The 10668-nt window shown below is 46.5% G+C and overlaps 2 protein-coding genes across 2 annotated transcripts; both read right to left on the bottom strand.

Annotated features, from left to right (window-relative positions):
• On the bottom strand, nt 1–4292 carry LOC113747451 (uncharacterized). Its single transcript, XM_027287281.1, is given in 6 exon segments — nt 1–273; nt 318–503; nt 506–749; nt 751–1140; nt 1223–2109; nt 4116–4292. Coding segments are annotated over 6 exon segments (2157 nt in total).
• Nucleotides 4293–6977: 2685 nt separating this feature from the next.
• Nucleotides 6978–9681, bottom strand: LOC113747241 (uncharacterized). The gene is made up of 2 exons (XM_027286159.1): nt 7750–9681; nt 6978–7553 (listed from the first exon to the last, which is right to left on the bottom strand). The coding sequence occupies exons 1-2, from the start codon at nt 9616–9618 to the stop codon at nt 7350–7352; spliced, it is 2073 nt and encodes a 690-aa protein (XP_027141960.1). The 5' UTR covers nt 9619–9681; the 3' UTR covers nt 6978–7349.
• Between the last annotated feature and the right edge of the window lie 987 nt (nt 9682–10668).

The raw sequence follows: 10668 nt of genomic DNA, 5'->3' as shown, positions 1-10668 counted from the left end.
TTATTCTGCCCCTTTTGTTGATGGACTTTTCTCCGAACCAGCCGGCTCTGTGTTTTTAGCTTGGAGATCCTTCTGGACCTCGGTTAGGGAGCGTTGAGGCTCTTCTGCTGCTTCACACTGGCTCCAGTGGAACCAGGTGTCTCCTTTACCTTTCAGGCGTACAGCGTGTGAGGTTCGTTCAGAGACCTGGAAGGGTCCCATCCACCTTGGCTCTGACCACTTGCGTTTGATGACCCGCAGGAGGACCCACGCTGCTTTGTATGGAGCTGCCTGCTGACCACCTGCCCTCTGGCCCTGAACCTGTTTTGAGCTGACACAAGAGCTTGCAATTCACGGAAATATGCTTTATGGGTTAGATTTTGATCATCACCTTGCATTCCTGGCAACTTTGAATTTGGGCCGGGGAAAGCCCCTTCCATTTGAAGATCATGAAGGGTGAAACCTGTGGTCTGGTTAACAGAGCTTCTAATTGACATCAGGGCTAACAGCAGAGCATCCAACTCATCCAATTCATTTTTGTCTGTGCACAGATTTTAGCCAATTTGTTTTTTACTGTTTGATTCATTCTCTTCACCTTGCCCTTTGATTGAGGGTGGTAAACTGTACCAAAAGAGTGTTTCAAACCCAACATTTTCTCCACATCTCGCAAGTCCTGGATTTTGAAATGAGTCCCGAAGTCTGATCGGATCTTTTCAGGGAACCCATATCTTGGGATGTACTGATTCACCAGGAATTTAATGTCCTCCTTCTCCTTCGGGCCATCTGGTATACGCATCCACACTCATTAACACATACCTGTACCCTCTGACTGAGTTTATCATATCTGTGTAGTCTATGATAATCTCTCTCCCTGCCTTTGCCTCAAGAGGATACTTACCTACCTCTGGTCTGATGGTCGGTCTGGTGTTGAATTTTGGGCAAATTTCACATGTCTTTACCCAGTGTTGGGCCATGTCTTTCAAAAAAGGATGCCACCAATTTGCCAGATTTCTCATCATTGGAACCACCCCTACATGTCCCACTCCATGTGCCTCCTCCAAAGCTGTTTGCCTTACCTCTGGGGAAATAATAGGCTGACCATCTGGTCCTCTCCAAAATCTAGCTTTCTCCTCTTGTCTTTTCTTGTGGAGAGGCTTTAGCCTGTAGTTTAGCTAGATGGGTTAGATCTAATTGTGGCTCTAGTTCCTGTTCTGAGCACATTAAAGCTAGTCTGAGCTCATACCCTGCCGCATGTTGTGTGCATCGTGGGTGTCTTTTTTCCATGTTATCGAGCATGACGCTAATGTACCTCAGTATCACTCTTACTCCCTCTTTTCTCTGGAACAGAATGCCGTTAACCACGTTTTCTGTTCCAGAGAGATCTAGATAGAATGGCAGGCTGTAGTCGGGGATGGCCAGTTCTGCAGCAGTAGCTGAAAATTGTTTGAGCATTATGAAGGCCAATTCAGCTTCTTGGCTCCAGTCCAGGGCAGCGTTAAGGTTGCGCATGCCCTGATCCTTCACCAAGTCGCATAGTGGTTTAGTCTGTCCTGTATAATTAGGGATGTAATTTCTACTGTAGCCAGTCAATCATAGGAAAGAGAGCATATCCTTCACCTTTAACGGTTTGGGATGATGGAGAATAGTAGACCTGTGTTCAGGGGACATGCTAGCCCCCTTTTGAGAGATCATCCCTTCTAAGAAGGAAACCTGTCTTCTGGCTACCTGTAATTTGGTTTTACTGACCTTGAACCCCTTATCTGCCAGGTGAGCTAAGACAGAACATGTGGCCTCCAGAGAGGCTGAGGCTGAGGGTGCTGCCAACAATAAGTCATCCACATATTGAATGAGGGTTACATTCTCGGGCAATGCACAGTCAGCCAAACTCTGTCTGAGAATCTGATTGAAAATGCCTGGGGAGAGAGCAAAACCTTGTGGTAGTCATGTGTAGCGTAGTTGGTGTCCACGATATGTGAAGGAAAAGATGTCTCTGCAGTCCTCTGCCAAAGGGACACAGAAAAATGCATTAGCAAGGTCAATACATGTGAACCAACTCTGATCTGGATGAATACTTGCCAAGGTCACATAGGAGTTGGGCACCGGCACAGTGGGAGTGGTCAGAATATTGTTCTAGGGAGTCCCTCAATCATGTCAGCTGCAAGGTAGTGGTGAGTCTTTTCCCTACCATGATGTCTGGTGATCTGAGCATGTTCTAGTACTGCTGTGTTAGTCACCTTGGTGTCAATGCAATTTGCGTTTTGGCTGTCTGTGAGTACTGCACCTGGGGTATGTCTGTAGGGGTCCAGTCAGTCTGGGCAAGTGCCCTTTTTACAACTCCTCCTAACTCTTTAGCCTGATGTTGGGGGTGTAAGGCTAGGGAGACGTGAGGTGCCGCTTCTTCAGACATCCTGTACCAGTCTGCCTGGTCTGGTGTAAGCCTGACTGCTGCTGCCACACCCTCTGGTGCAACATAAATGTTTTCAGAGCCAATTGTCCAGCTATTACCTTGTAGCTGGTCCTGAAATTTGTCTTGATACCAATCGGTCTGCATCCTATCATAAAAGAGGGTAACATGGGGTGGGTCAGGAGGGGAGACATAGGGCTCGAGGAGTGTGATCCAGGGCTTCCACTGCAGGTAGGCCGAAACGATACCAGGCTGTTGAGGTGTTTCAGGTTGTAACAGGCCCCAGTAGATGTCTGCATACTGTTCCTCTACTGGCTGTAGAAGATACTGTCCCCCAAGATTAGGACTGGAGCATGTCAGTTTTGTGCCGTCAGGCAAAGTCACAACAAGTCCGTCTGGGTGGCACAGGATCGACGCCCCTAGCTTAATCAAAAGGTCTCTTCCCAACAGGTCCAGCGGCACTGTTGGAGAATATACAAATGGGTGGACTAACATTTGTTTTCCCACCTTGGTGAGCAGTGGTTTAGTGATTGGCAGTGTCTGTTTTTCCCCAGGGGTGAGGGCTGAGGCAGACCATATTGTCCCCTTTTTTATCCTGCCGGGTTTAGGTTTCACGGTCTTCCCTGCAGTTCAGGTAGGGACAATCACATGCTCAGTGTCCCTTCTCCTTACAATAGTAACAGCAGTTCCCTTCTGGCGCTCCCCTTGGTGGCCCGCCCCTTCCACCACGTCCTCTCCAACCCCCTCTGCCCCTCACAGGCCCTCCCCCGTAACCCCCTTGATGCTGTGGTGGTTGTGAAACCCAAGGGGGAACAGGAAACGAGCCAGGGTCACCAGATTGTTGTGCGGCAGACATCATTAGTTTAGTCACGACTCCCTTTTTATCTTTCTTTTTATCTTGTACCTTCTGTCATGCATCATTAAGCTGAAGTTTCAATAACTGAGCCTGCAGGTCTTTAATGTCGTTCTGTTCCTGTTGACATGAATCCTGTGCACGTGATAAATGATGAATTTAGTGTTTCTCCCACACATGTGATTCACACCCTAATAAATCTGGATTGTCTTTAATCGCCTCTCTGACTTTGTCTGGGACTCCCTCTAGGATAGCCTGCCTGTACCACTACCTCTGTGCTCCTGCTTTGCCTGGATGGCAGCCTGTGTACTTCTGCCACAGGTCCATGGCTTTGTCCAAAAACGCACAAGGATTTTGATTGGGATCCCATTTCATTTTGGGCATCACTGTCGTATTTGGCAGAGGATACTTTTCTCTTAGTGCTTTACCTAGATCCGTGACGACTCATGTGAATGGAGTTTGATCGGCAAGTGTGGCGGTTCTAGCCTCTATCTCAATCTCCCTAGCATCTGCACCTGTCAGACACCTCGCAATTACTGCTCTAAAATCTCCTAAAGCTAACTTTTGGCCGGCAGTAAGGCTGTCTAATTTGCCCATTAATTTGTGTTGGGATCACTCACATAGCAATAAGCTTCAGTTATATTTAATGCAGGATAGACACCTCTAACTGATTATGGCTTGGGAGTGGGAGGGGCATATGGAGGAGGGCGCGGTGTGGATGGGTTGTCAGGTCCTGCCTTCGAGTTGGTTGGCTCCTGCTTTCCAGCTCGATGCAGATGTTCCATGCTCTGCCACCAGACCGCCAGTTCAGACTATTCTCTTCTCTTCTTCTTGAGCTTTCCCTTCCTTTCTCCACTTCCCTTTATTTAACACACTCACTTTGTTTTCGTGTTTCTTGGCCTCATCTCTCTTAACTATACACTCCCGCTCCTTCTCCCATAACCAGGGTCCTAATGCATCTGTGTCAGGCAGCTTTCTGCCTTTTATCTGCACTAACCCCTCTAGTCTCTCCTTTATCTCCCTCAGCCTCTTGTCTTTCTCCTTATCACTCATCATCTTACTTACCACTAGCACTACATTGCCGACCTGTGTCGACAACGGCTTCCAGGACCCTACTTCCGGGACCCATCCATCATCATCTCTCTCCCTATCAAACTCCCTGTCTATCTCTTCTTACCTAATTTATTTAATAATAATGCTATAATGCTAAACTTTGAGGCCAACTGGTTTGTATGGAATACACCCGAGCAACCAGTCCTATTCAGTAGTAGAGTCAGAGCAGCCAGTCAGTTTGTATGGCATACACCCGAGCAACTGACCTTTGTGACAAAAATGACCACTACTGTTAACACCGCAAAGGTTTCCGTGGCCCAGACAGATTACGTTAACACCGCTAAGGTTTCCTCTGTCTGTTTTGTGTCAAGACACTACTCTATATGACTCTTACTGAAGACACCTCGAAGTTTTATTCTTCCCACACCCAATAACCCTGATGTTTTTCACACACACAACACACTCATACATTCAGCATGCTTTACACTCACCTTTTGTTTCAAAATTTACAAAGTTCCAGCTCCGAGGGCCTCTAACCCACTAGAATTTACGGAGGTATTGCTCTCCGAGGGCCTCAACCCACTAGAATTTACATAGATATTGCACTCCGATGGCTTCAAACCCACTAGAATTTACGGAGATATTGCACTCCGAGGGCCTCAAACCCAATAAAATTCAGGGATCCCAAATTCCCCGGGCCTCTAACCCAGCTGCCCCCCGGGCTCCGTCCCCTCGTCAGAAGACAAGAAACTCTCGTAGTTTCTTCGATACTTCTTTAAACCTTTCTTTCAAACTTCAAAATCTTATTTTACAATATTCAACTCTCAAATTTAAAGACTTCACACTTACGGACACGGGACACTTATTTTAGCACTTTGAATCTGCAGAAGTTTGTATTTAACAGGCTTCTGCTCACCTTTCTGTTGGTCGACCTGTGTTTAACAGTAGCTCCTGGAGATCTCGCCCCAGAGGATACCTCTGTCACAGTACAACATCAAGCGAGATCTGAATAACTTCCTCAATACCAAGCTCATATAGACTCTGCATAAAGTCACATTCCATACATCCTCCTATCTATCACAGCCAATCAAAGAGGAACCCGCTCTTTTAGTGTCACTCTTGTGTCACTCTTAGGTGACTAGGTTAAAGGTTGTACACTCAAGACTGCTCCATATATGGCATTAAAGACGGTTCATGTGTCTAACTGACTTCCTCTATACCTCGAGCTGCAACTTCTTCTTTTGCAGGCTCAGCAGCTACTTCCTCTGCAGGCTGAGACAGACAAAAGACAATTGTTGATCTGAACTTAACCCCAAGTATAGCTGCTTAAGCAGCAAGTGCATATATGTATAAAATATGATCAGCCATTAATATATGTATAAAATGTCAACCAAGCATTAGGCATTAATATATTTTGTATGATGCTATATGTGTGCTCAATCCACATACATCTGTAACAGGGACAGCTGTTGCCTGAGCTGGTGTGCTGTACAGTCTAGCTAGAGCCGACTTAGGGAGCACCGAGCGTGTTAGGTCACAAACCGTGAGCAATACACCAGTACCAGGGATGGCAGCCATTGACAACAGCCTGGGCTGGAGGTTTTGTACTGCTGCCAGCCAACCTTGAAAGTTTGCACCTAACAGGGGCCTCAGCAGGCGTGTTAGCTCACGAACTATGAGCAATATGCTGGTATAAGGGATCACAGCCCTCAATGTCAGCCTGGGCCTGAGTTTTGTAGAGCTGACTTGGAAAGCCTGTATTCAACAGGGGACCAACTGAGTGTGTTAGCTTATGACCTGTGAGCAATACTTCAGTGTAAGGGAATCACAGCTGTTGATATTGGCCCAGGCTGGAGTTCCACACTGCTGTTAGACAACTTGAAAGTCTATGACTAACAGGGCCCACACCAAGCACATTAACTCATGAGACAGTGAGCAATAGACTGGGAACGGGAGACGCCAGCTCGACTGGCTGGGATATGCTGCAGACTGAAACGTCTGCGTTCAACAAGGGCTCCACCAAGCGCGTAAGCTCACGGCCCATGAGCAACACGCCGAAGGAATCACAACCACTGATATTAGCCCGGGCCGGAGTTTTGTTAGCTGACTTAAATGTGCACTCAGCATGGGTCCCACTAAGCGCGTCAGCTTGTGAACATGCTTTTGCTTTCCCAGAAGCATCTCTCTTGCAATGAGACTTTTAGTTTTCTACCACCAGCAACAGTGCAGAAAGAAAATGGCCCAAACACAGCAGGCATGTTCTCATCCTCTAAAGGCCTGGACGTGAGCTTGCATTTTACACATTACTATATGGAACTATTTGGTCAGTGTAGTAGCATGTCATCATGCCAATGGCACTGAGCATCAGCATGACTAGGATGGTCATAGCTGCTCAGGTGTCACCTGGTACTAATACCCACAACTGAAATGACATGAAGAGAGAAATAAAAAATGAGGCAGCCCCTGAACTGGCACATAACTTCAGTCAGGTCTTCTCAAAGACCATTTATAATATACTATATGTATAATTCAATATTGAGTAACAGTACAGTTAAAAGAAAGAGAAAGAACAGTAATTTGGAAGCTCAAAGATTTTCCCCAACTTGAGAAATGATGACAGAAGTTAGGGCAACTTGCAGTCAAGTGGCACCCACACACACTTATTAAGATGTCTGCAATAACTGACTGTTACGACCAGCTCGTTGGAAAGGGAAAAGGGAAGTAACATAAAAATACCCAGGTGTTATGAGGTTTAAAAGTTATTTTTAATTAACAAAAGGCGCTTGTTTTAACAAGGAATGACAACAAAAAGAGAGGCAAATACTAAGGGTGCTTCGAAACCAAATTAAAACGAGAACAAAAAAAGACTCCAACGGAGCTATTGTCTTAAATACAAAAACAACACCCACTATCCCAAAATAACCCACACAATCGAAACAGCACCCAAACTAAGGTATCTAACAGAGTTCACAGTCTAGCAAGGGTTCTGAGTACACAGAGCAACAGCACAGGAGCTCGGCTGGTTACAGCTGGCTTCGGAATGGTGGGTCCACCTGCTTCTTATACCCCAACTTCTGCTGATTGGCTGAGGGCGGGCGGTCGGCTGTCCAACCAGGGCACACAGCGCAGGTGTTCTTCATCGGCAGAATTGGTCCTCGTTGAGCACACACACACAGACACAGACACACACACAGACACACACGAGAGAGAGAAGAGATTCCAAGATGGCCACAGCCGTAACACCCCTCCCCTTAAGATGCAAACCTGTACATAAAAGGTTTGTAACAAACACAAAATTACAAAATCACAACCTGGACAGCGCATCAGCCACAACGTTCTCAGCCCCCTTTTTATGCCGGATCTCTAAGTTATAGTCCTGCATGATCAGTGCCCAGCGCATGAGTATATCTTTATTCAACACAAAGGCCACTTTTTCAACACTTGCTTTGTTGCTACTCACCACACTTTCAAAGCAACGCTGCAGGGTCGGGTCAGCCCTCTGCGCGGCGGCGAGACGTTCACTGCCCACCGGCAGCGTCAGACTCTCCAACAAGGGCGGACTCTGACCGTTGGAGCACATCAGCTTGGTGCATACAGAGGGCGGGGATGCGGGAGCTTTCTCCGCCACGGGGCTTGCATTTTCCTCGGAAAAAGCAGACATAATCACCGAATCAGAAAGGGAAAATTCATCAAGTTTCCGGGCTTGTGCCCGGGTGATGGCACAAGAGGGAAAAATTTCAGATTCCATTTCATCGTGGATCTGAACGCTCTGAGGGGAAGCCAATACCTCAAGCGTAGGGATAACTTTACCACCAGCTATGTCGTTTCCCAACAACAATACTACCCCTTTTATGGGCAGAGCAGTACAAACAGCCACAGGATAAAACCCAGTTACCAGGTTGGACTCGAGGTGAATTTTGTGCACAGGCTGGGGTACGTAACCCATCTCGATTCCCTGCAGGGCAACACTATAACCACATGAGGACTTCTCAGAAAATGGTAATACACTAGCCAGTATAACAGACTGAGAGCCACCGGTGTCTCTCAGGATGCGCACTGGACACTGATCAACAGACTTACCCGTTAGAGATACCAGCCCATCGAACAAAAACGGCTCGAAACATGGATCTGGGCAAACAGAGGACACAAGGTTAGAGTTAGCACATTTCTCCGTTTTAATCAACCCAACACCTTTAGGAGGCGACCCACTCCCATTTTGTTCTTTTCGTTTTAGTGTCGGGCAGTTGGCGATGAGATGTCCAGGTCGGTGGCAGTAAAAGCAATCTCGCTCCTCTTTTTTATTAAAAACCCTGGTTTGCACAGTTTGTGGTGCAGAAACACGAGGTTTTTCAGAGGCTGACTGAAACACAGATTTATGCGTAAGCACATATTCATCAGCCAGAATAGAGGCAGCAGAGAGAGACAACACTTTCTGCTCATTTAAATAGACAACGATTCGCTCAGGCAGGCAGTTTTTAAATTCTTCAAGGAGAACTAACTCACGCAAGGATTCATAGTCGGTTGATTTGCACGCAGAAATCCACTTATCGAAAAGGTTTCCCTTTTCCCTCGCAAACTCAACATAAGTTTGAGCAGGGGGCTTCCTGTGGTTCCTAAATTTCTGGCGGTAAGCTTCAGGTACTAGTTCATAGGCACGCAAAATTGATGCTTTAACCTTGTCGTAATTTAAGCTGTCTTCCATAGGAAGAACAGCAATTGCTTCTTGGGCCTTACCATGGATTTTGCACTGTAACAGGAGTGGCCACACACTGTACGGCCACCGGAGCGCAGACGCAATGCGCTCAAAGGCGGAGAAATAACTGTCGACCTCAGCTTCTCTGAAGGGAGGAACAAGCGTTATTTGCTTTCCAATGTCGAAATTTTCTAAGGTAGAGCTGGTGGAAGGGAGCGATGTACCTGAATCTGCCGGTGCGCTCGGTGCTGGGGTTTCTCTCAGCTGAGCCTCTAGCTCCAGCTGCCGGAGGCGGACTGCCTTGTCAGCCTCTATCTCCATGCGGCGTATCTCCAGCTTAAGCTGATTCTGCCGACTCTCGACTTTTTCTTGTGACTCCATCTGGAGTCGGGCGAGCCTCACCTTCAGTCTGGCCTCACCCAAGGAATCAGTGCTCGCTGAGGAGGAGGGGTCATAGCGTGGCAGCGTGAACGGCGTTCTGGGCCGCTCTTTAGCCTCCGCAGGCACAGGTGAATCAGACAGCACCGGCAACACAATCACTCCAAGTTCCACCAACTTACCTTTAACCAATGATTTGAGGTCTCTTTTTAGGATTTGTTTCTGAAATGAGATGTTGAAATGGACAGCTATTTGCATTAAATTATCTTTTCGTAATGCGTCAATTTTGTCAACTGAAGGATTTTCCAAGAAGCATGATAAATCAAAACGAAGCCATCTCTTTTTTCACTTACCAGCCACCACACAAATTTCTTTTTCAAAAAAAAAACAGCTTATTTTTAACTTTTAATATCGCCGGGTCTCCTTTACGGAAATTTTATTCCGGACGAGCCCCCACTTTATGTTACGACCAGCTCGTTGGAAAGGGAAAAGGGAAGTAACATAAAAATACCCAGGTGTTATGAGGTTTAAAAGTTATTTTTAATTAACAAAAGGCGCTTGTTTTAACAAGGAATGACAACAAAAAGAGAGGCAATATACGGGTGCTTCGAAACCAATAAAACGAGAACAAAAAAAAAGACTCCAACGGAGCTATTGTCTTAAATACAAAAAACAACACCCACTATCCCAAAATAACCCACACAATCAAACACACCCAAACTAAGGTATTCTAACAGAGTTCACATCTAGCAAGGGTTCTGAGTACACAGAGCAACAGCACAGGAGCTCGGCTGTTACAGCTGGCTCCGGAATGGTGGGTCCACCTGCTTCTCATACCCCAACTTCTGCTGATTGGCTGAGGGCGGGCGGTCGGCTGTCCAATCAGCACACAGCGCAGGTGTTCTTCATTGGCAGATTGGTCCTCGTTGAGCCAACACACACAGACACACAACACAGACACACGAGGAGAGAGAAGAGATTCCAGACGGCCCACGGCCGTAAACTGACCTTGTGTGTTTGAATTCCGGCCCAATTATTCTTATTGTTAAATACAATACTGCTCAGGATTTCCATGTACAGCCTTGCTGGCCTGGCATGAACCCTCCACCATGTTTATTTATTTCTTTATGACTCACAATGTCAGTCAAAGTAAACTGTGTGCATTCTTACAGTTCTCATGTAAACAAACTTGCATTCACTGACAAAACAAGGTGTGTTGAAAGATGTTGTCCAATTGAGTGAAGCAATATCAAAAACTTGTGACAGGAGACATGAACTGATACAAATAAAAAACAACACAAGAGACTT

Source organism: Larimichthys crocea, chromosome XIII (assembly GCF_000972845.2).
Source record: "Larimichthys crocea isolate SSNF chromosome XIII, L_crocea_2.0, whole genome shotgun sequence".
NCBI classification, from domain to species: domain Eukaryota; kingdom Metazoa; phylum Chordata; class Actinopteri; family Sciaenidae; genus Larimichthys; species Larimichthys crocea.
This window is presented reverse-complemented; position numbering and strand designations above follow the sequence as displayed.

What these genes read in the sequence shown, in the direction of transcription:
- LOC113747241 (XM_027286159.1), bottom strand. Translation starts at nt 9,618, where the DNA reads ATGCAAATAGCTGTCCATTTCAACATCTCATTTCAGAAACAAATCCTA. An exon ending in AGCGTTGCTTTGAAAGTGTG is followed by an intron (nt 7,554 to 7,749) that starts GTGAGTAGCAAC and finishes TTTTATGTACAG; the next exon opens with GTTTGCATCTTAAGGGGAGG.